Below are 26,650 nucleotides of genomic sequence, written 5' to 3' on the forward strand. Positions count from 1 at the left end.
TTTCACCAAAAGATCACAGGATATCAATTCATCCAGCATTAAAATCAGCCCTGATCTTCTTCTCCCTATACACTGCTTTATGGTGACACACCCACTTTCACATCTGCAGGTCATTTAAGGTCAACTTCATACATAAAAACAAATACCAAATACAAGTAAATAAAATATACCTGATTTTTGTCATTTATAACAACAACGTGTCGTAGACCAAGGGCTCGGAACAATCTGAACACTCTGGGAAGGGAGGCAACCTAAAGTCAAAAAAACAGAGCAGCATACATACTTCAGAATCAGACATACATCAAGTTCAGATCTCACCTGACCATCACAACACTATCGATAATAGATTACACATTAATTAAGGAAAGACAACAAATGGTATAACCTAAGATATTTAAGAAGAGGCATGAAACAGACATAAACAGCCAGAGCCATTTTTTCCAACCTGCTTGGTAACTGTATAAAAAACAACTTTTCATCCTGAATTTTTACAATGCTTTGGGATACGCCGTGTTACAGAAATAGGAAACACTAGTCACATCGTTTGTGCACCATGCAAAACAGGCATCACGTGAGGACAGCAGAAACAGCCGCCTTCTCAGGTTATAGAAATAAGTTGCGTCTCACTGGTTAAAACTGAAGAAATAGTGGCGCTTCTGATTTTCTCAACGAATGCATTCTAGCTTACTTTCAATGATATGAACTGTTAACTGTTTAATCTTAGTTATGTAAAATCACAAAAATGAAAAAAGGTACAACTTTTAAATAACAATATCCATATGGGATAAATTTCTAGTTGTATACATACTGTACATTTGGTCTCTAGTGCTGTCTTTTCATACAATAAATGTATATCTTGTTGGGATGTGAATATTCACAGGCAAAGTGCTCATCCAGTGACTGTTTCTGTACACTGTTCAATACAAAGTGCTCATCCAGTGACTCTTTCTGTACACTGTTCAATACAAAGTGCTTATCCAGTGACTGTTTCTGTACACTGTTCAATACAAAGTGCTCATCCAGTGACTGTTTCTGTACACTGTTCAATACAAAGTGCTCATCCAGTGACTCTTTCTGTACACTGTTCAATACAAAGTGCTCATCCAGTGACTCTTTCTGTACACTGTTCAATACAAAGTGCTCATCCAGTGACTCTTTCTGTACACTGTTCAATACAAAGTGCTCATCCAGTGACTCTTTCTGTACACTGTTCAATACAAAGTGCTCATCCAGTGACTCTTTCTGTACACTGTTCCATACAAAGTGCTCAACCAGTGACTCTTTCTGTACACTGTTCAATACAAAGTGCTCATCCAGTGACTCTTTCTGTACACTGTTCAATGCAAAGTGCTCATCCAGTGACTCTTTCTGTACACTGTTCAATGCAAAGTGCTCATCCAGTGACTCTTTCTGTACACTGTTCAATGCAAAGTGCTCATCCAGTGACTCTTTCTGTACACTGTTCAATGCAAAGTGCTCATCCAGTGACTCTTTCTGTACACTGTTCAATACAAAGTGCTCATCCAGTGACTCTTTCTGTACACTGTTCAATTCATGTACCCTAATTCTTCAACCTTGTGCATGTTTGCAAGGTGTTTATTCAAGCATTTTCTGATGGCATTATTCTGTGTAGACTGACAAAATTATACATTTTGAGAAGACCTGAAACTGTCCAATCCAAAACCATATTAAAACTGTTCATAAATTCCACTGAAAGTTGCTCTTTCACATGCAAAAAGGTTGAGGTATTAGGGTAGGTGATTTATTTCTTTATTTTTCATTTGGTCATCGCAATAAATCATAACTTAAACAATTTATAGAATTATTTCAGAGATAAAACACACACTTATACATAACAGAATGTATATTAACACATAAGATATAAGATAAACTGACCAGCTGATGGTGTTCAGACTTACATCATACACTGTGTAAGGAGCTGGATTCATGAACGGCTGTAAATCTATGGTACACTCCCTCTCTTGAGGAGAAATGTGGATTTGCTGCAAGGAAATCAATTCATAAGTGTCATTCAAGTAGAAAAAAAAGTATAATTATGTTTTCAAAAGGCTGTATTACTGACAATGTATAGAAATAAGAAAAGTAATACAAAATAAACTGTGAAACCCAACCATGCCCTTGCAATATTTGTGGTGCATTGATTAATGTATTGATTATGGAGTTAAAGGTTTCATAAAAAGGTCAATTTTAGCAGCTGGCTGAAAAATGCCACTAACGTAAAAAATGTTATATAAAATGTTTCTGTGGGCTTGTTTTTCTGCACTCTTCTCACATTATTCCAGTTTTCACAGCTACTGAGGTATTTCATATGAATGACTGCTGTTCCTTTCTTACCTGTATAGGAGGGAACCTGGGGTAGACATCTCTGAAGTCTTTACTCTCTAGCTTTCTCCTCACCTGACTCAAGTCTTCATTTTCATTAAACACCTGCAGAATCATGCCACAGGTACAGCACAGGTAATATCAGATCACCAACAGCTAGCAATATCTGATGTTTTCTTCAAAACATTGTGAATTTTCATCATGAAATGATTCAGCATTGTGCAATGTTGTAGCTTATTTCTGTGGTGTGTAGAGAGGGAGAATGAGAAATGAGGAGGGAAGATGAGAAATGAGGAGGGAGGATGAGAAATGAGGAGGGAGGGAGGGAGCAGGTGGGAGGGGGGATATAGCCTGGCTGTCTAGCTGTCACACAACTCTCTCAGGATCACACTGAATCCCTACATTTAACATGAAGGAGACCAGCTGGATTTTGTCAGAACAATAACCCAGCCTGAAGTCTCATAATGTCTCATCTCAGGCTTACTACTTGCTAGACCGCTATCAAACAGTGTGGAGAAAATGAGTTCATAATGAAGTGGGCCCAACAAAAACATTTGCCAGTCTGTTTCTGACAGATTGGTACTACAGTGTGCATGTCTGTGGCTGGTCTGTGATAGGCGCCACAGTGCACATGTCTGTGGCTGGTTCTGATTGGTACTACAGTGTACATGTCTGTGGCTGGTTTGTGATAGGTGCCACAGTGTACATGTCTGTGGCTGGTTGTGATAGGTACCACAGTGTGCATGTCTGTGGCTGGTTTGTGATAGGTGCCACAGTGCATATGTCTGTGGCTGGTTGTGATAGGTACCACAGTGTGCATGTCTGTGGCTGGCTGTGATTGGTACCACAGTGTACATGTCTGTGGCTTGTTGTGATAGGTACCACAGTGCACATGTCTGTGGCTGGTTATGATTGGTACTACAGTGTACATGTCTGTGGCTGGTTTGTGATAGGTGCCACAGTGTACATGTCTGTGGCTGGTTGTGATAGGTACCACAGTGCATATGTCTGTGGCTGGTTGTGATAGGTACCACAGTGTGCATGTCTGTGGCTGGTTGTGATTAGTACCACAGTGTACATGTCTGTGGCTGGCTGTGATTGGTACCATAGTGTACATGTCTGTGGCTGGTTGTGATTGGTACCACAGTGTACATGTCTGTGGCTGGTTGTGATTGGTACCATAGTGTACATGTCTGTGGCTGGTTGTGATTGGTACCACAGTGTACATGTCTGTGGCTGGTTGTGATAGGCACCACAGTGTACATGTCTGTGGCTGGTTGTGATAGGCACCACAGTGTACATGTCTGTGGCTGGTTGTGATTGGTACCACAGTGTACATGTCTGTGGCTGGTAGTGATTGGCACCACAGTGTACATGTCTGTGGCTGGTTGTGATAGGTACCACAGTGTACATGTCTGTGGCTGGTTGTGATTGGTACCACAGTGTACATGTCTGTGGCTGGTTGTGATTGGTACTACAGTGTACATGTCTGTGGCTGGTTGTGATTGGTACCACAGTGTACATGTCTGTGGCTGGTTGTGATTGGTACTACAGTGTACATGTCTGTGGCTGGTTGTGATTGGTACCACAGTGTACATGTCTGTGGCTGGTAGTGATTGGTACTACAGTGTACATGTCTGTGGCTGGTTTGTGATAGGTGCCACAGTGTACATGTCTGTGGCTGGTTGTGATTGGTACCATAGTGTACATGTCTGTGGCTGGTTGTGATTGGTACCACAGTGTACATGTCTGTGGCTGGTTGTGATTGGTACTACAGTGTACATGTGTGTGGCTGCTTGTGATAGGTACCACAGTGTACATGTATGTCTCTGGTTTTGATTGGTACTACAGTGTACATGTCTGTGGCTGCTTGTGATAGGTACCACAGTGTACATGTATGTCTCTGGTTGTGATTGGTACTACAGTGTACATGTCTGTGGCTGCTTGTGATAGGTACCACAGTGTACATGTATGTCTCTGGTTGTGATTGGTACTACAGTGTACATGTCTGTGGCTGCTTGTGATAGGTACCACAGTGTACATGTATGTCTCTGGTTGTGACACTGTGTACACTGTGGTACCTATCACACAACAGAGTTTACTGTAACCCTGTATGTTCCTTTTAGTGTAATGATATTTGATTCTTAAAACATTCATCTTGATGCATGTCGCCGAACATTTTGTTACAATATACAAACACACACAGATTTTACAACACATTCTCCCAGAATTATTCATCATTCATGACAAAAACATCAAATTGTTCAATACCTTGGCCAACATTAGAGACAATACTTCCAGATCAAAACGGGTTTCATATCAAACCCACCTTAAGTTTGAGCAGGACAACTAGCTGAGAGCGGAGTATCAAGCCATGGAATGTTCCAAACGTCTCTGGATACTGTTCTGTCTACAAGACAGTAAACAAAGGTACAGGATATACATAGTGTACATTGCATAAGTATGTACTGTACAAACTGTACAAACTGTACTGAGAAAAACCCTTCAGGAACAGACAACAAAATATACCACATTAAACTCACTTATCATATTCACTGTACAAATCATCCAATACAAGCCATCTGATACAAGGTTTTCTATCAGATAATGATGTCAGCACTCTTTTTGAGACAACTTTCACCTTGTTTGCGTTCTCTACCCGGGAAACCCCTGAACAATATTTGGGATGTGCAAAGCCGACATATCATGAATTTTTCCAAACTGAAATTTCACCACTGTGGACAGTGTTGTTGGGAGCTGCAGAAATTGTATTTTTATTGAAGTTAGTTCGGTTATGTTCCAGTTTGACATATGGTCTGTCTGTGTTGTTCGTGTGAATCTTAAAATTAGGGACATTGTGATATTGTTTAAAACTCTGCTTACTCGTCAGGCATCACTGAGAAGAACATTTCGGATTACTTTTCCATATGTTTTTGCCTGTGTCGATGTCTGAATTTGCTTTCCTTTGCATAATTTAATATTTTTTATCAACTATGTTGGCTTGTTTGTTTACGAGTGATGTTATCAGGAACTTCAGGTTTGTCATTTCATTCTCGCTCCTTTTGTGGAATGAAGAGGTACATGATACGTAGATCGTCTCGACTGTGCATATTCCACGAAGTTATATCAACATCTCGCTGTTTGATGTCCGGCACTTGTTTTGGGCTCGGTTAATATGACAGCTGAACACAGACAACAAGATACTGATATTTGTGTATTGGCATACTGAAGAAATTTTCACTTATGAAATCACTGCCAGTGCCTTGAGTAAACCACCAAACTTTGGGGCATTATTAGGGAACTCTCCCACCTGTGACACATCATACTGGTGGAAGGCAAGTGGTCTTCAGCCCACTTCACATATCAGGGAACTCTCCCACCTGTGACATGTCATATTGGTGGAAGGCAAGTGGTCTTCAGCCAACTTCATCTATTGAGGAAGTCTCCCACCTGTGACACATCATACTGGTGGAAGGCAAGTGGTCTTCAGCCAACTTCACATACTGAGGAAGTCTCCCATCTGTGACACATCATATAGGTGGAAGGCAAGTGGTCTTCAGCCAACTTCATCTATTGGGGAACTCTCCCATCTGTGACACATCATATAGGTGGAAGGCAAGTGGTCTTCAGCCCACTTCACATATTGAGGAAGTCTCCCATCTGTGACACATCATATTGGTGGAAGGCAAGTGGTCTTCAGCCCACTTCACATATTGAGGAAGTCTCCCATCTGTGACACATCATATAGGTGGAGGGCAAGTGGTCTTCAGCCCACTTCACATATTGAGGAACTCTCCCATCTGTGACATATTGGTGGTCTTCAGCCAACTTCACATACTGAGGAAGTCTCCCACCTGTGACACGTCATATTGGTGGAAGGCAAGTGGTCTTCAGCCCACTTCGTGTATTGGGGAACTCTCCCATCTGTGACATATTGGTGGTCTTCAGCTAACTTCATGTAAGACCAAACAAGAAAGAGTACTGTCTACCACTTATTACCACCATGGCACCATGAACAATGGAAGCAGCGGAATGTCCAAACTTCCCTGTCCCAGAATGGGGTAGAACCCACGTCTCATACGGCCTACGATTTGGCCTTAACCACTTGGTCACAACCTGTATCCTAAAAAAGGCATGCAAACATTCCAACAGAGCCATAGACATATAGATGAAATGGCACATCTGTCATCTTCAATCTTTATAACTTCAATCCTAGTGCCATATTCAGATATTTCAGCCACACAATGCAGAGAATAGGAAATGAGACTATAATCTTACAGTGTGGCTGTCTTCTGGGGTGTAACCATCTACTACAGGGAAGCCATTGTGTGTCTCTGATTTAAGAATGTCCACGATACGACCAACACTCTCCACTCGTCTGAACACGGACACAGGGTGGCTCATCACTTCCCTGGTCAGAACAGAGCAGAACAGTTAAGACATGCATATATACCTGAATAACTAATGTTTGTCTCAGTGCAGGTACACTGAGGGCTAATACCAGCAGCAGTCGGTGAGAATATTTAGACTTCTTAACAAGCACATGTATTTAGTGGAACAGACAACAGAGCCATCAAGAAGAAAGTGTGTTTGTCATTTAATTTGTACATAAACACACAGATCACAATTAACATAGGAAATTCTCTTCCCATCACACTATTGGTCTTTGATGTTTAACTTTATGCAGCGATCTTGTTTAAATACTTAACTATTGTAGACACCTTAGTCTCCAGCATGTGGATAAAGTGGTCTGGGTATTCCCCTTCCTGAGATGTTAGCTGTCGTGACTTGGGCTCCACTCCAGCATAGGCACACCATGTAGGTGGATGTAGATACCCTGGTGTACTCACCAGGCTGAACTGTTAGCTGCCATAACTGGGGGCTCCCACCCCACCATAGGCACACACTGTAGGTTGATGTAGACATCCTGGTGTACTCACCTGGCGGAGAGGTTAGCTGTCATGACTGGGGGCTCCACTCCAGCATAGACACACCATGTAGGTGGATGTAGATACCCTGGTGTACTCACCTGGCTGAGAAGTTAGCTGTCATGACAGGGGGCTCCCACCCAAGCATAGGCACACCCTGTAGGTGGGTGTAGATACCCTGGTCTGTGTACTCACCTGGCGGAGATGTTAGCTTTCGTGACTGGGGGCTCCCACCCCAGCATAGGCACACACTGTAGGTGGATGTAGATACCCTGGTGTACTCACCTGGCGGAGATGTTAGCTGTCATGACTGGGGCCTCCCACTCCAGCATAGGCACACCCTGTAGGTGGGTGTAGATACCCTGGTGTACTCACCAGGCTGAACTGTTAGCTGCCATAACTGGGGGCTCCCACCCCAGCATAGGCACACCCTGTAGGTGGGTGTAGACACCCTGGTGTACTCACCTGGCGGAGATGTTAGCTGCCATGACAGGGGGCTCCCACTCCAGCATAGGCACACCCTGTAGGTGGATGTAGACACCCTGGTCTGTGTACTCACCTGGCGGAGATGTTAGCTGCCATGACAGGGGGCTCCCACTCCAGCATAGGCACACCCTGTAGGTGGGTGTAGATTCCCTGGTCTGTGTACTCACCTGGCGGAGATGTTAGCTGCCATGACAGGGGGCTCCCACTCCAGCATAGGCACACCCTGTAGGTGGGTGTAGATTCCCTGGTCTGTGTACTCACCTGGCGGAGATGTTAGCTGCCATGACAGGGGGCTCCCACTCCAGCATAGGCACACCCTGTAGGTGGGTGTAGATTCCCTGGTCTGTGTACTCACCTGGCGGAGATGTTAGCTGCCATGACAGGGGGCTCCCAGTCCAGCATAGGCACACCCTGTAGGTGGATGTAGACACCCTGGTGTACTCACCTGGCTGAGATGTTAGCTGCCATGACAGGGGGCTCCCACTCCAGCATAGGCACACCCTGTAGGTGGGTGTAGACACCCTGGTGTACTCACCTGGCGGAGATGTTAGCTGCCATGACAGGGGGCTCCCACTTTAGCATAGGCACACCCTGTAGGTGGATGTAGATTCCCTGGTCTGTGTACTCACCTGGCGGAGATGTTAACTGCCATGACAGGGGGCTCCCACTCCAGCATAGGCACACCCTGTAGGTGGGTGTAGATTCCCTGGTCTGTGTACTCACCTGGCGGAGATGTTAGCTGCCATGACTGGGGGCTCCCACTCCAGCATAGGCACACCCTGTAGGTGGGTGTAGATTCCCTGGTCTGTGTACTCACCTGGCGGAGATGTTAGCTGCCATGACAGGGGGCTCCCACTCCAGCATAGGCACACCCTGTAGGTGAATGTAGACACCCTGGTGTACTCACCTGGCTGAGATGTTAGCTGCCATGACTGGGGGCTCCCACTCCAGCATAGGCACACCCTGTAGGTGGGTGTAGACACCCTGGTGTACTCACCTGGCGGAGATGTTAGCTGCCATGACAGGGGGCTCCCACTCCAGCATAGGCACACCCTGTAGGTGGATGTAGACACCCTGGTCTGTGTACTCACCTGGCGGAGATGTTAGCTGCCATGACAGGGGGCTCCCACTCCAGCATAGGCACACCCTGTAGGTGGGTGTAGATTCCCTGGTCTGTGTACTCACCTGGCGGAGATGTTAGCTGCCATGACAGGGGGCTCCCACTCCAGCATAGGCACACCCTGTAGGTGGGTGTAGATTCCCTGGTCTGTGTACTCACCTGGCGGAGATGTTAGCTGCCATGACAGGGGGCTCCCACTCCAGCATAGGCACACCCTGTAGGTGGATGTGCATGTCGTAGATACCCTGGGGAAGAAAAGACTACCATCACAAAACACACCCAAAAGACTTTTGTCATTAATACTATACATATAGTATAGCAGTTTGAACTTCATCTGAAACTAACACATTCAATACCTACACTTCTAAAGCAAGGTGAATTGATAAAGACCTTACTTGTTCTCTAAAAATTGTTAAAAAAAAAAAGCTATGTATTAAAATCGCTATTGTAGAGTTTGGAGCATGATACAGAAACAAAAAATATTCTGTCCTTTCCACTGATGCCTGGTATAATATCACACAAGGACATGATGGTGTCAGCCATCGTCAACATATGGAAACAAATGACGCTGTACAAATCCTCTCATCCCTCCATAATTGCTTTGTCATCATATCTGCCTGGTTCAGCATCATTCAAAGCAATATAATCACACCACACCAGAAAAATTTTACAAGAATTGCTTAATATTTTAGTTTTTGAGGACACTTCAGTTATAGGGGTCAAAAAGTATTATTCATTATAAATCCTTTTGGGCCAGCCTTATGGTGGAAGCAAGCTGAACAGAGCCCCGGGGAACCCACGACCATCTGCAGGTTGCTGTCATACCTTCCCACATATGGTCGAAGAGCAAGCCAGCATGAGCTCAACTTGAATTCACAGCGAGCACAATGGTGAGAGGCACCTGGGTCATCACACTGCACAGTGGTGTGTCAACCACCGCTGCCATGGGGGCCCTCCCATCTTTTGTTTATTCAGTAAAATTAATACTGTAACAGGATACATGTACTTTTTAACGTCTCAGTCCACAAGATGGAATACTTACCATATAGAAAGACTATAAATAACTCTAGAGTTAGGCTGAATATTAGGGTTTTACTTTGCATTCACTGATCTATGGTTATTGAAATACACAATGTATATGTTCATACATGTAGTCATGAAAGAGTTCTTACAGTAAAACACAAAATTTGATTTCAAAGTTAAAATGCAAAGTTACCTCATTAAAGAAATCTCCAACCCATTTGGCGACAATAAGTACAATCATGATGGGGAAACCAAATGTGACATTTGACGTGGCCTCTACAACGATGACGGCCAGGCTTATTGTCATTCGTACAATTCCCCCTGTAACAAAAACACTTACAATTTATACAGTGCTTTAATCAAACTTTGAAACATACTGAGTTTATTAATTATTTGCTTACTGAAGAATGTTTCACTTATACCACGTTAGGAAGGCTCAAATTGAACGGAAAACAATTTTTTTATGCCTGGTACCTTCCTTCACTTGATCATGTAACCTTATATAAAATCATCAAATGGCACAAAGATTGAGAAAAAAAGTTGTGTTCCCATGTTTAAGGGTGAATGAAAAATTGAAGAAAAAAAAAATTATCTGGATCAAATCAGAAAACTAGCGACCTCCTAACATACAGGCAAGTAAAACTAAGCCAAGAGGTCTTATTATGTATAGACAATATCTATACATCCATTACAATGCATGTCTGCGGTGGCACTGGCTGCACAATGACAAATGGCAATAATACTTCATCCTTTCATACAAACTACATGTACTGTCCCAGAATTCCCCTACTAAAGGGACCAATTTCCAGACATACTGCCTGGGGAATACATGACTTTAATGACAAATGATCGCAGCAGGTAAACAAGAATCGATCAGCTTAGGCATTTTGTGTTACATTCCCAGGAGGGTAAATGGGTACAATTTCGCTGTTCTTGCCAGCCATCTTGGATTATGATGACATACAGTTCATCATGATGACATACCGTTCATCATAATCAGTTCATCATAATCAGTTCATCACATTCCATACTTGGAACCCAAAACCCAACTCCTCAGAAAAATGTGAACAGCGTTAAACGTTCTTACAGCATTTAGCATACAAGCTGACCTTGACACCAATGGCAACAACAGGGAAGACAATGTAGGTTCTGTAATATTCAAAATAGAAGAGCTAAACACATAAGCCATCAATAACATACTATTGCTTACCAAACTATCTATCAAAACATTTTTCAGCATTGACAACCACAGTGCTGTAACTGAGTCATACCTAGCTGTGCTGCAGCACCGATCAAGGCAAATTTTCCAGGGTCTGTCCAGTCCTAAATGAAAAGAGCAGAACATCTACATGTTTACCCTCCTAACATCTTATTATTTTACAATTTTATCATTAACGACTGACTGAGAGGATATACATGTACAAGTAGAATTGACTAGCAGTCACTTACATTCAAACAACATTCCTCTGGCATTAAATGACAAGACAAACAAACAGATTATCGTCATGCTTTCCTTGTCTACAAACATAGCTTGTTTCTTCTCCACAGGTAAATGTTCAGCTTTCATTACACTGCGTTATGACTGTTACAAAGACTTACCTGATTAGGTACAATATACTGCAGCAGCATGCCCACCATACGCCCCCAGGCAGCACCAACCAGTAGGCTGGGGATGAACAAGCCACTGGGTACAGAGAGCCCATACGTCCAACAGGCTAGCATGAAATAACTTGCCCAGAATAAGGTCAGGGTTAGAGGTCTGTAAGAACCTGTAATACATACAATAACAGAACACATTTTACACTAGGCATAAATCTGGTTTTCATTTTCTTGTTTTTTGCACCCTTTCCACTTTGAGCAACCTTTCTTTATGGTATTTCCTTTTTTGAAGAATATTCCAAACTAATAATGTTACTTATCTTACAATCATGTCAGTATGAGCTAACATTGCCCTCTTACTCCAGGCATGACAAATGATACCATAATAAACCATACATACCCTAAATGACCTTGAATTCTGCCCACAAAAGTGCCTTTTCAGAGGCCAATTAATGTCACAAAATATTATTTTCAGTGCTGAAACTTAAAATTTTCCAATTGAGTATCATCCCATGTTCCAACCAAATCCCAAAACACCTTTCTAAAATCAAGAGAACTTTTAGAATCTGAAAAAAAAATGGGCCAGTTAGTCATGGACCAATTCATGGCCATTTAGGGTATACATATAGATCATGGGAATACTTACACTGTGTAAATGAAGATGCTATTATATACACTACACATTACCACTCTGCAAATCTAACACATTCTTTGACATAGTCTTGCTGATTCAAAATTTTACATGTACAAAAAAAAACAAATATCATACACAAGGTCTAATATATTTATTATCCCCCATCAGTTAATTAAGGCCATCAGTTATCACAAATGTAAAATCATCGCCCTATGGGGGTTGTTTTACTTGTACATGTATGTCAGTGTAGAACTGAAAAGCTGAAAGCTGAATAAAAATAAAATATAATACTTTTAATCCGTCAGCAAACGACGGTGAAATATCACAACTCTCCACGTAAAGGCCATCAATTCATACTGGCATTGTTTCATATTCTTTCTGAAGACAGAAATAGACAAATATTCTATTGAACTAAGAGTTGACTGGTCCCTATTGTTAAAATATAAACTGTGCTGTTCTTCACTGATTTCACAGGTTACACAACCTTTATAACACATGTGTGAATTAAAGGCATCAAGATAGTTCCACAGAGCAGAAAATTATGAGTAATATGCTGATGCAGATTCTTCATATACAGTATTGGTCATCCTGTATAGTCTGACATGTGGTCATTCTGTATAGTCTGACATGTGGTCATTCTGTATAGTCTGACATGTGGTCATTCTGTATAGTCTGACATGTGGTCATTCTGTATAGTCTGACATGTGGTGATTCTGTATAGTCTGACATGTGGTGATTCTGTATAGTCTGACATGTGGTCATTCTGTATAGTCTGACATGTGGTCATTCTGTGTAGTCTGACATGTGGTCATTCTGTATAGTCTGACGTGGTCATTCTGTATAGTCTGACATGTAGTGATTCTGTATAGTCTGACATTGGGTCATTCTGTATAGTCTGACATGTGGTCATTCTGTATAGTCTGACATGTGGTCATTCTGTGTAGTCTGACATGTGGTCATTCTGTGTAGGCTGACATGTGGTTATTCTGTATAGTCTGATATGTGGTCATTCTGTGTAACCTGACATGTGGTCATTCTGTGTAGTCTGACATGTGGTCATTCTGTATAGTCTGACATGTGGTCATTCTGTATAGCCTGACATGTGGTCATTCTGTGTAGCCTGACATGTGGTCATTCTGTGTAGGCTGACATGTGGTCATTCTGTATAGCCTGACATGTGGTCATTCTGTATAGCCTGACATGTGGTCATTCTGTGTAGGCTGACATGTGGTCATTCTGTATAGTCTGACATGTGGTCATTCTGTATAGTCTGACATGTGGTCATTCTGTGTAGCCTGACATGTGGTCATTCTGTATAGTCTGACATGTGGTCATTCTGTATAGTCTGACATGTGGTCATTCTGTATAGTCTGACATGTGGCCAATCTGTGTAGGCTGACATGTGGTGATTCTGTGTAGGCTGACATGTGGTCATTCTGTATAGTCTGACATGTGGTCATTCTGTGTAGTCTGACATGTGGTCATTCTGTATAGTCTGACATGTGGTCATTCTGTATAGTCTGACATGTGGTCATTCTGTGTAGGCTGACATGTGGTCATTCTGTATAGGCTAACATGTGGTCATTCTGTGTAGGCTGACATGTGGTGATTCTTTGTAGTCTGACATGTGGTGATTCTGTGTGGGCTGACGTGGTCATTCTGTGCAGGCTGACATGTGGTCATTCTGTGTAGACTGACATGTGGTCATTCTGTGCAGACTGACATGTGGTCATTCTGTATAGTCTGACATGTGGTCATTCTGTGTAGGCTGACATGTGGTCATTCTGTATAGTCTGACATGTGGTCATACTGTATAGTCTGACATGTGGTCCTTCTGTGCAGGCTGACATGTGGTCATTCTGTGTAGACTGACATGTGGTCATTCTGTATAGTCTGACATGTGGTCATTCTGTATAGTCTGACATGTGGCCAATCTGTGTAGGCTGACATGTGGTGATTCTGTGTAGGCTGACATGTGGTCATTCTGTATAGTCTGACATGTGGTCATTCTGTGTAGTCTGACATGTGGTCATTCTGTATAGTCTGACATGTGGTCATTCTGTATAGTCTGACATGTGGTCATTCTGTGTAGGCTGACATGTGGTCATTCTGTATAGGCTAACATGTGGTCATTCTGTGTAGGCTGACATGTGGTGATTCTTTGTAGTCTGACATGTGGTGATTCTGTGTGGGCTGACGTGGTCATTCTGTGCAGGCTGACATGTGGTCATTCTGTGTAGACTGACATGTGGTCATTCTGTGCAGGCTGACATGTGGTCATTCTGTATAGTCTGACATGTGGTCATTCTGTGCAGGCTGACATGTGGTCATTCTGTATAGTCTGACGTGGTCATTCTGTGTAGACTGACATGTGGTCATTCTGTGCAGGCTGACATGTGGTCATTCTGTATAGTCTGACATGTGGTGATTCTGTGTGGGCTGACATGTGGTGATTCTGTACAGTCTGACATGTGGTCATTCTGTATAGTCTGACATGTGGTCACTCTGTGTAGTCTGACATGTGGTCATTCTGTGCAGGCTGACATGTGGTGATTCTGTGTAGACTGACATGTGGTCATTCTGTGCAGGCTGACATGTGGTCATTCTGTATAGTCTGACATGTGGTCATTCTGTGCAGGCTGACATGTGGTCATTCTGTATAGTCTGACATGTGGTCATTCTGTGTAGACTGACATGTGGTCATTCTGTGTAGGCTGACATGTGGTCATTCTGTGTAGACTGACATGTGGTCATTCTGTGCAGGCTGGCATGTGGTCATTCTGTATAGTCTGACATGTGGTCATTCTGTGCAGGCTGACATGTGGTCATTCTGTATAGTCTGACATGTGGTCATTCTGTATAGTCTGACATGTGGTGATTCTGTGTGGGCTGACATGTGGTCATTCTGTGTAGACTGACATGTGGTCATTCTGTGTAGACTGACATGTGGTCATTCTGTGCAGGCTGACGTGGTCATTCTGTATAGTCTGACAGGTGGTCATTCTGTGTAGGCTGACATGTGGTCATTCTGAGTGAGTGAGTGAGTGCTTGGGGTTTAACGTCGTACTCAACAATTTTTCAGTCATATGACGACGAAGGAATCATTAGGGTGCATGCACGTGTAATGTGCCTCCTTGTTGTAGGACGGATTTCCACCGCTCTTTTATTTAGTGCTGCATCACTGAGACGACTTACCGAAGGCAAGTAAGCCGCCCCGCCCAAGCCATTATACTGATACGGGTCAACCAGTCGTTGCACTATCCCCTTCATGCTGAACCCCAAGCGAGGAAGTTACAACTTCCTCTTTTAAAGTCTTAGGTGTGACTCGACCAAGGATTGATCCTGGATCTACCGGTCCCGTGGTCATTCTGTGTAGGCTGACATGTGGTCATTCTGTGTAGACTGACATGTGGTCATTCTGTATAGTCTGACATGTGGTCATTCTGTGTAGTCTGACATGTGGTCATTCTGTATAGTCTGACATGTGGTCATTCTGTGTAGGCTGACATGTGGTCATTCTGTATAGTCTGACATGTGGTCATTCTGTGTAGGCTGACATGTGGCCAATCTGTGTAGGCTGACATGTGGTCATTCTGTATAGTCTGACATGTGGTCATTCTGTGCAGGCTGACATGTGGTCATTCTGTATAGTCTGACATGTGGTCATTCTGTGCAGGCTGACATGTGGTCATTCTGTATAGTCTGACATGTGGTCATTCTGTATAGTCTGACATATGGTCATTCTGTGTAGGCTGACATGTGGTCATTCTGTATAGTCTGACATGTGGTCATTCTGTGCAGGCTGACATGTGGTCATTCTGTATAGTCTGACATGTGGTCATTCTGTGTAGTCTGACATGTGGTCATTCTGTATAGTCTGACATGTGGTCATTCTGTATAGACTGACATGTGGTCATTCTGTGTAGACTGACATGTGGTCATTCTGTGTAGACTGACATGTGGTCATTCTGTGTAGGCTGACATGTGGTCATTCTGTGTAGGCTGACATGTGGTCATTCTGTGCAGGCTGACAGGTGGCCAATCTGTGTAGTCTGACATGTAAGTCTAGAGCACCTACCTGAATTCACAAGTAGATTGGATGTTTACCTGGTTGTTCATGAAATAATTCCTTTACACTGGCCTCTGGGGTTTGAAAAAATATGGTGGCTGTTGAGCTATACCATCCATCTTTACAAAAAAACTAAAAAAGAAAAGACTTGTATTTGTATTTATATATGTAGCCATTCAATGAAAAATTACATTTTGCTTTTTTTTTTTTTGTTCCTGGTCACAAATTACATATATTTCATAAATAGAATTATTTTGAATTAAAATACCATCTTACATTAAAACATTAAAATGCAGTTCTTTTTAAGCTATCAAACGGCGGAATGACACAGCTTCAACACACCTGTATCAGCCTTATCAATGGTAGTGGGTTTTCTCACCTGGATTTTCTTTCACCATAATGCTGGGTGCTGACATGTAAGTGAATTATTCTGGACTACAGCATAAATGAAATACATAAATAAATCAACCTGATTATTGTTGCAAGACCCACCTGTACTCCCAAGTCTTCTTGCTCAGCTTTCATTGGCTGACAGTCATTGTAGAAGTAGATAGTAACGAAGCCCACCACTCCCGTAATACCCGCCACAATCATGGCCTCTATCACCTGTGTCCATTTCCTGTATATGTACCTGACAAACAAGCACAATATGGTAAGACAGTCAAATGTAAAATGTAAACCACGTTAAAGTAGTTGGAAAAAAATGTACTTGTATACAGTACACAAACTACATGTTCATGAGTTCCTCACACAGTAATGATTGTACATTAACTACTCAGTTACAGTGGATCAACATTTCCGTACAATATGTAATAGTTGTGTTGATTTACATGTAAATCTGTGTTCCACAAATTTTTTGATACTTACTTTTTTCTGTAAATTGATAACTTATAGTTGATGTGATTGAACAGTGCTCCTAACAGCCCTCCTACAATGAAAATTTTTCAAATTATAGCAGAAATATAACTTCTTCACACCAACAGCACCATTAAAGATGCTTTATTACTAAAAAAAAAACAACTTTCATGTATTAGATGTGAACGCTTCTAAAAATTTTACACATGTGGCTTTAGACCATAACATTTTATTTTGTTCCTCTTGTTAGCTAAGAAAGGCATTTTTAACATTATATATTGAGGGCCTCCTGCTAAAGAACAATGATGTACCAAGGAGTAGGGACCTCCGTGGCCCAGTTGGTTAGCATAATGACCCAGGAGCTTCCCACCAATGTGAGACAGCCTAAAACACCAATGAAATAAATAAATATTAAGGAATAAAGGTAGTGTACATGGTAAAGAACGGTGAAGTAAAAAAAAAAAATAAAGGTAAATTATGTACTGAAGAATGATGGTGATGTAGTAAAGAATAGAGGTAGTGCCCACACTGACAAACTGGTGATGCACTTCGCTAAAGAGCAGCTATATGTCGTCACACCACTGAAGATTACAGATAGTGTACAAAGAAAAAACACCGCTAGTGCAGATGTCCTCAACAATAATTAAGCCTTACCTATGATCCCCATGCCTAGAAAAATGGGTATTTCAAATCCAGAATATGTTGTGGCCTGTTTGATAGAAAAAAGAGCAAGCAGCTCAGTCTATGCAGGATATCAGCTTTACATAATCTCATTAATTTTCTTTAATAAAGCAACAGATTACCGCTGATTACTTTAAAAAATCGAAATTAAGTTAAAAGTCATAGAAGAAATGATAAAAATTGAACAGGTGATTTAGGCGTACCTCAAATTTTCCAAAGTTAATTAAACCAGGGGAAGATAACTCCATAGGGTGGCTTTTGACGTAGCTCTGTACAACATTGAGTGTAAAAGTGGAGATCATGGAAGCAAAAAACTGTAAAGAAAAGAGAAATAACATTCAAAATATGAATACACACTAGTGTTGATTCTTATTGACTAAATGATCTGATAAACTGATCTGATAATGTCAAATACACGTCTGATTTACCAGTATGACAGAAATACTGCCCACACATGGCTACCGTTATACATCAATCACTATATGGAAATGTAGTATACAATTCAACTATATAAGAAAACACAATTTATTAGGGGTCGAAAACTGGTAAAGGCAGAAAAACCAAACTTTGGAGTCTTTGGATTTTACCAGTCACATGATTTAGTGGCCATTTTGAATTATATTGATAAGCTAAAAAAGTCTCCTGTAAAATGGCTAAACCTATCGAGATAAACTTTTCGTTTACGATTTTAAGTGGATTGCCCAACCTATATTGAAAAAAATTTTTTTTTGTCTGGTATGCAAAATAATGCCATGACTGAGCGATAACTTGGCTCAAAAGTAGGTCAGTGTTTAACACTGCTTAAAATCACTAAACAAACGCAATATCTGGTGCCCCTTGACATCAAGATTACAAATCTGCACAAAAAATTTTTGTACTCTGTTTTCATGTTATGATCAAAAAACCAACAAGTATTTGATAAAACCGTCTTATATAAATAACACGAGAGCTTCGTGCCAGACTGCATGAAACCATTCATTGCAGTTTACCATAGGAATCGGCACCAACTTTGCAACAATGTATTCTTTCTGTCTTCTGTCCTGGCTATCAGCAGAAGATCAAAGCTGCCTATTCTCTATGCCATTCTTCGCTACTTGACCAATGGTTGATGAAGCCTGGCAGACTAGGATTCAAACCCAGTACATTCCTTTCCATTTTTTGTTCGTTTTTCTTTCCATTATCATAAACTTTATTCAATAAGGCTACCATAAGTGGAAAAAGTCTAGCAGTGTGGACTCCGGCAATGCTAGTGGATAACAGCTTAAATTCAACGTTTTTCTACACATATATAAAATTAGCTTTCATAAGAAGCTATTATCATTGATACAATTTGCATGGTGACAGAGGCTTACATGTTGACTTACAATTCTCCAGACTAAAGCCTGGTTCCAGAAGCTAGCCCCTTCCTCCAGGCTGAACAGCACCCCACCAACAGGTGCCCCAAATGCGGCTGCCACACCAGCTGCTGCCCCACCAGCCACAAAGTCACGCTTTTCTGTGTCAGTTCGAAGGAACTCAAATACCTGAAATTAACAAGCAATGTGCAACTTAGCATTTAACAGCCTTCAAAAGCAACTGAGGATAAATCTGCCTAAGATTTTTTGTTTTATCAAAATTATAAACTTTCAGCCGTTAGACATTGAATACTGTCAAACAATAAATTATAATTTCCAAAAAGTTTGTTCTTCAGTCCCTGAAGACATGACTATTATGCGCATAATTTTAACTGTGAACAGCGGGATATACTGTATATCTTCAACTTTTTCAACTGCGTAAAGCACTTTTTTTAAAGCACATTAAAATGACGCTAAAAATGATTTGTTTGCATCATTAAAGATGCGAGCTTCATAAAACTGTACAAACTTTTTCTCCACACCCCATAGTTCTCTCAGAATTTTTCGAAATATTGGCTGCAGAGGAAGTCAAAAAGGTTTGAAAGATTAGGGTAAATACAATTTATATTACAAGCAGCAACCTCAGTAAAGTATTTACTTTGCAAAAGCATTATCTTCCTCCTCTATGTGCACAACAAATATGACAATATTGAAATAAGATAAAGCCAGCCAGGTTTAAGTTGCTACTTAAATTTGACTCTCGTAGTCTGTAAAGAATTCAGATATTTCAACATAACTATCTGTTACATCAACTAAGACAGCTCGTCAGACTTTTACCTATTGCAGGATTAATCAACTAAAGTTTGGCTAAAAAGCCTTTCAAAATGGCCAAATTTCCTGGAATATAACAGACAATGAGCATTATCCAACCACTATCCCCGTGGATGGTGACCGGAGCAGCTCACCTTAAAATCTAAGTTAAATGTTGTTGATCTTCCTTGAGAGACCCCTGCGGCGATGACAGCTCCTGAGTGGATCATCGGGCCTTCCTGGTAACAGACATTATTAAACTGACATCAACGGTGCCTTTGTAGAATATCAGGTGTAAGAGTTCATGCAACCTCAAGGTACATAGAGGAGCAATATGGGGACTGACAAAATTTAAATGTATGTATCACTGTAATGCTAGCAGGAGGAATTTTAATACACATCCAATCTATAATGCACCACTTTCTGAAAGAAAAAACATCAAAAGATGGAGACAGATGCAATGCCATTTATGTTGGCAGGAGGAATTTTCAATACATTCAGCGTGAAATACTCTTTTTGTAGCTAGAATACCAAAAGGAGGCAAAGACTACGTAGGAATTTTCAGTGTATGCCAGAAAAAGCTCATTACAAGAAAAAATTAAACTATGGACTTTTGTGGGAACCAAATGAACAAGCTTTATCAGTAGGTAGGAGCACTATTATGAAGAAGAATATACACCATCATGCACCTCATGTAATTAGAAGCCCTGTGTTTGTGACTGAGTTCTCACCTTGCCGACACAGAGCCCTCCAGACACTGCACACACCACCCCCAGCACTTTACAGATTAACGTCTTTATTCTGACCACTGACGGCACTTTGACCCCATTCAGAAAGCATTTTATTTGTGATATACCACTGCCTGCTGCCACTGGCTGAAAATGGACAACAACATTTTATTTATTTATTTGATTGGTGTTTTACGCCATACTCAAGACCATTTCACTTATCATTGGCTGCCAGCATTATGGTGGGAGGAAATCTGGGAGTCCAGGGAAACTCATGCCCATCCACAAGTTGCTGCAACGCCATCCCACATTCAGCCGGAGAAGAAAGCCAGCACGAACTAGACTTGAACTCTCAGCAACCACATTGGTGGGAGGCTCCTCGGTCATTGTGCAGTTCTGGCGTGCTAATCCCTTCAACATTTTAAGCATTAATCATCTTAAGTTCTGAAATTGTAATTTTCAAACTTAAAATATATTTTTAATACATTTAAATAATTTAAATACAATACCATATCACACAGAGCATTGTTTCATGAATTTAGAAAGCATTATTGAGTGTAAACCATCTGTACTTGTGGTTTAAGATAAGAATGAAGTTATTAGACAAAGTTGTATGTACATGTACTCACTGCAGCATATGCTGTCATTGTGGCTCCCACCATGACAATTCCAGCATTAAATACAAACCAGAGAATAAACGGAACTGCCAGACAGTTACTGACAGTACAGGTATCAACATCTGGGGTAGGGTTAAGTTAAATACCATATCTTGAATACAAAATATTACATTACAATGTAAAAATATTATATTACAATGTCGAAATATTTTATTACAATGTCAAAATATTGCACCATAATGTCAGATCAATACACCATGATGTCTGAATATTACACCATAATTCACAATATTATACCAAGATGTCAGAATATTTCACCATGATGTCAGAATATTACACCATGATGTCAGAACATGACACCATAATGTCTGAACATGACACCATAATGTCTGAACATTACACCAAAAGGTCAGATTATTACACCATGTCAGAATATTACACCATGTCAGCATATTACATAAAAATATCATATCAATATGTCCTAATTTTACATCATATAATAATGTTACATTGTATCACCCAAATGTCTAAATATTGGCATGATATCTTATTGTCAAATGGAATGCAAATGTTATTTGTTCTTAAACCTGCATAAATCATATCAAATTGAGACTGCAATTAAAGTTTTCATGGAAGGAGTTTGCACAAAGAGAAACTGGGACATTTTAATCAATGTCCTCTTAAAGACATGTGATAGTGCAGTAATCTTAACACGCAAATCACAGCTCTCGATCCTTTATCTGAAGCACACAATGTCAGCCACCTACTTGATGTTTCACCTGTGATTGAATACCTGTACCTTTAATATGGGGGTGACAGATTACACCATAAAGCACAGGCCAATAACTCAGACGATAACCCGAGTTATCACAGTAATACTGACCTGTATATCTGTTTTTGGGGGTGGCCTAGTTAGATACAAATGTGAACATTCTTAAGGAAATTTGTTCTGAAAGGATACAGTCTTTCACAAAGGCATATTTGAGAGTTGATCCCAGCTCGACCATGTAATCAATGAAACAAGCAACCAGTCCTGTGCAGACGCCAATCAAAAACATCACAACCCAACGGCCGATTTCCTTGTAAAGTATTTCCTGTAAAGTATTCATACAAATGTGCTATATATTAAATTACAATTGTCACCACCACTATTATAACTGTTATACTAGCCCCAGCATAAAACTGGGACTATTATAACTGTTATACTAGCCCCAGCATAAACCTGGGACTATTATAACTGTTATACTAGCCCCAGCATAAAACTGGGACTATTATAACTGTTATACTAGCTCCAGCATAAACCTGGGACTATTATAACTGTTATACTAGCCCCAGCATAAAACTGGGACTAATTATAACTGTTATACTAGCTCCAGCATAAACCTGAGACTATTATAACTGTTATACTAGCTCCAGCATAAACCTGGGACTATTATAACTGTTATACTAACCCCAGCATAAACCTGGGACTATTATAACTGTTATACTAGCCCCAGCATAAACCTGGGACTAATTATAACTGTTATACTAGCCCCAGCATAAACCTGGGACTATTATAACTGTTATACTAGCCCCAGCATAAACCTGAGACTATTATAACTGTTATACTAGCTCCAGCATAAACCTGAGACTATTATAACTGTTATACTAGCCCCAGCATAAACCTGGGACTATTATAACTGTTATACTAGCCCCAGCATAAACCTGGGACTATTATGACTGTTATACTAGCCTCGGCATAAACCTGAGACTATTATAACTGTTATACTAGTCCCAGCATAAACCTGGGATAACTGTTACATTAGTCCCAGCATAAACCTGGGACTAGTATAACTTTTATACTAGCATAAACCTGGGACTAATATAACTGTTATACTAATCCCAGCAAAAACCAAGCAAAATCTATATAAAATAAGGAAAACCTCTATGAACCTTGCTGCAGCCATCATCATATAATGTTATATGTTAGTAACACATTACACGGTTTACAAAGTATAACATCATAGGATAAAATGCATGTATCAGAGTGGGTGGGAAAAGTCTGAACGTCAACACCTACATATTACATCTGACTGCCTTAATCCACAATACTAACATTACAAAGCAGCTCTTGCTGTAGATCGATCTTAAAGGAGAAGAAAACTTAAAACCATGACACCCTGTAATTTATGCTGGGGGTGTTTTGCCTCTCAGCCAATGATAGTCGTTAAAACTGGCGGCTTGTTCGTGTAAACTCGGAACCTACATCCAACATCCCAGGTTCCCGATCGTCAATCGGAAAGCGAACTGTACTGTTTGCAACCTTCTGGGAAGAAGAGTTCTACTGGAAATGTATGAAGTGCACTTCGGCGGTTTCCGACAGCAATTCTCCTCCTAACACAAAAGACTTCAGGACTAGTTCTTAGGCAAAATGGAGTCGCCCACAGCGGATTTTTGCGATGACTTTATGTATAATTTATCAACTTGAGGCATATATTAGAATTTTTTATGGCATACACCTGTGAGGAAATACAAACTCTTTTCAATGGTATTTGATTGATGTTTAAATAATCTTCTCCTTTAATTTGTCCAGTTTACCTTAGTTGACTTGGATCTTTCTTCTTTCTGGTAAAGTTCATTTTCACAGACATCATAGTCCAAGCTCTGTGGGCATTATTAACAAAGGAACTTTCAGACACTATACATGCAACCCTATGTAACTCTCATTATTTATGAAAATAAACTGTAAAGTGCAGTATCGTAACTTTCCAACATTCCCTGTTCAATACCCACAGCATTCCAATCCTGTTTCCTCCATCCAGAAAATTAACAATCATCATGTAAATGAAAAATTCTTCAGAATGATAATAACCAACAACAAACATATTACTTTTGCTTATGAAAGCAAAGCAAACCATGCTAACCCAGCACATTTGGAAAGAAACTGTGAAATATCATATACATGTATATATATATATATATATATATATATATATATATATATATATATATATATATATATATATATATATATATACACATAAGCAATCATTTGACAGTGGGCAGAATTACACAGAAGGAAGGTCCTTTGTCTGACATTGCTTCTCATCAGAATACAATAAATCCCCACACAGCCTTTTAATGTCTACTATATTGTCCACTCCCCAGCATATCACTGCTGACAGCTAAATTAAGTTCACTCTTTACTGTATTTTGAAAAACTCCAGACTATGACAATGTTTATTTATGTTAACCTTTACGTGTTCCCAAAGGAATGAACTTGACAAGCAATTTCATTTTTAACATACCTCATACACAGCAGAGATGAGCTCCACATTGTCAGTATGGTCTGTACCTCGGCTTGATGAGGAGCCACTGACAGAGCTGCTAGACTCTCCACCAACATGGTTGGAGGTCCCCTGAAAAATGCAAGGTCAAAGGTTACAAAACTGATGACTCATGGCACAAAGTTAGATGTATAGACCACAACAATTTACTTTCTTGTAAAATTACCTTTACTCAGTACTGAATTACAACCCTTAAATTATATTCTTCTGTAAACGCTTGTGGATTTAGGGAATATGCAGCAAAAGATTGGTGTTTTTTGCCGTACTCAAGACTATTTCACTTATACGACAGCAGCCAGCATTACGGTGGGAGGAAAGTGGGCAGAGCCCGGCGGGGGGACCCACTCCATCATACACACCATACATGTATCGAGTATTCCTGTCCCATTTCTATCAATACATGTACGTACATGTATTTTCCTTCTGACCACTATTTGCCCAGGTTAAGCTTTGTAAAGGCAGGGCATTTCAGAACTCCTCAATTCCATGACTCTCATACCATGACCATGCAACACACATGGCACAGGGAATTTTGATCAGCCCAAACACGAAAATAACATTTCTATTTTGTCATTATATTCAACATGCTATGCCACGCCAGGGTTTGTGAATTAACAAAGACTATAATATACATGTATATGAAAGTGAAAACTGAAAGCCTCACAAATAATTGCTATCCACAGTTAAGTAATTCAACATTCATTACATACACTCTCCATTACCAGGCTTTTGACCAAGCCAAATACAACAATAAACGCTATACATGTATCTTGGATGTAATGACAAAACCTGCAGGATAAAGTAACATATACTGTACATCCCCTGGATAATCAAGCTTTAACAGAATAGTTTATGGGTATCAGTCATAAACATGTGTAATGGTTTCAAACTCGGGTCTCTGCAACCAAAGTCCAGTGCTCTACCAACTGAGCTAAAGGGAAATTCCCACTAGCTACTGCTAGTATAAGCACTGGAAAGCTTCTTGGAACCTGTTAGGTCAAGTCACCAGTGTAATGGTTGAAGGATTTCACTAAGTGGGTCACACAAGGATTCAAACTCAGTTCTCTACCAAGTGAGCTAAAGGGAAATTCCCACTAGCTACTGCTAGTATAGGCACTGGAGGCCGCTCCCCTTACCCATGTTTTCAATATAGCCTGGTTAAAGTTAACATTGTAGGGATGTAGGCATACTGCATGTATTTATAATGTATGCACTGCTCTACATCATTAGCCACCATCAGAAAATTTTGTACAGAAATCTTGAACAACACCAGCCTCACTGGGGTCAGGATCCAGCAGGAAGTGATGTCAGAAACCACTAATACGCCTCACTGGGGTCAGGATCCAGCAGGAAGTGATGTCAGAAACCACTAATACCTTCATCTAATGTAATCACAAGATGATTCCAACCAACACCTTTTTTTTTGTTTTGTTTTGTAGATGAAATGTTGATTAAATAGTACCACATAAAACACTAGAGGTGAGGCTAAGCCTAAATAAGCCTGCAAATATATACATTGCATAGACTTGAAAGATCAAGTTTGTCTAGCGGTGGCAGTGATGTAAAGTAAGTGTAAAGAGTAGCACATGTGCTGCTACTGTGTAGGTAGGAGAATGGGAAGTATGTAGGAGAATGGGAAGTATAAGGTACTTTAATACATCAGCCATTCTGTCAGGATGTCCAATTTAACATGAATTAACGGTTGTACATGTAAACCATGTTTCTTACAGAGAAATCCAACAAAAGCATCCATCTAGGATAATATTGGTACCAGACTACATGCCCTTCCTAAACAAACTAGCGTTTAATGGATTAATTCACATGATATCACCCACATTCTACAAGTACAGCATGTGAGACACTCAGAGTGTGGGGTCCGCTCATGCCAACATCACGCTCACAAGTTTCTGTTCAATTGATACTTTGAGGAGATCAAATGTTTGGTTTAAGTACCCTTATATAAGGTTGAGACAAATGGTAAAAAAAAAAATTAATAATACAAGATAATATTTAGAACGTTTGCAGTTTGATGCTTCATCACATACCATTAATATGATTGTTACAAGCATAAATTAAAAATATGGATGGCACATTCTA

The 26,650-nt window shown here is 40.6% G+C and overlaps 1 protein-coding gene across 1 annotated transcript in view; it reads right to left on the reverse strand.

Moving 5' to 3' along the window:
* Nucleotides 1-26,650, reverse strand: part of LOC135473035 (H(+)/Cl(-) exchange transporter 7-like) — a 31,182-nt gene that overhangs the window by 3,483 nt on the left and 1,049 nt on the right. Inside the window, exons 2-22 of the mRNA XM_064752818.1 lie at nt 24,515-24,625; nt 23,805-23,870; nt 22,189-22,321; nt 21,240-21,349; nt 20,614-20,757; nt 20,038-20,121; nt 19,103-19,261; nt 17,942-18,052; nt 17,712-17,766; nt 17,070-17,130; nt 16,695-16,833; nt 16,241-16,334; nt 11,500-11,669; nt 11,172-11,223; nt 10,094-10,221; nt 9,037-9,122; nt 6,622-6,754; nt 4,673-4,753; nt 2,356-2,448; nt 1,920-2,003; nt 171-251 (exon numbers count right to left, since the gene is read on the reverse strand). Of these exons, the coding sequence (XP_064608888.1) occupies nt 171-251; nt 1,920-2,003; nt 2,356-2,448; nt 4,673-4,753; nt 6,622-6,754; nt 9,037-9,122; nt 10,094-10,221; nt 11,172-11,223; nt 11,500-11,669; nt 16,241-16,334; nt 16,695-16,833; nt 17,070-17,130; nt 17,712-17,766; nt 17,942-18,052; nt 19,103-19,261; nt 20,038-20,121; nt 20,614-20,757; nt 21,240-21,349; nt 22,189-22,321; nt 23,805-23,870; nt 24,515-24,625 (2,175 nt within the window). The remainder of the gene's footprint in view (nt 1-170; nt 252-1,919; nt 2,004-2,355; nt 2,449-4,672; nt 4,754-6,621; nt 6,755-9,036; nt 9,123-10,093; nt 10,222-11,171; nt 11,224-11,499; nt 11,670-16,240; nt 16,335-16,694; nt 16,834-17,069; nt 17,131-17,711; nt 17,767-17,941; nt 18,053-19,102; nt 19,262-20,037; nt 20,122-20,613; nt 20,758-21,239; nt 21,350-22,188; nt 22,322-23,804; nt 23,871-24,514; nt 24,626-26,650) is intronic.

This window comes from Liolophura sinensis, chromosome 1 (assembly GCF_032854445.1).
Source record: "Liolophura sinensis isolate JHLJ2023 chromosome 1, CUHK_Ljap_v2, whole genome shotgun sequence".
Taxonomy (NCBI): domain Eukaryota; kingdom Metazoa; phylum Mollusca; class Polyplacophora; order Chitonida; family Chitonidae; genus Liolophura; species Liolophura sinensis.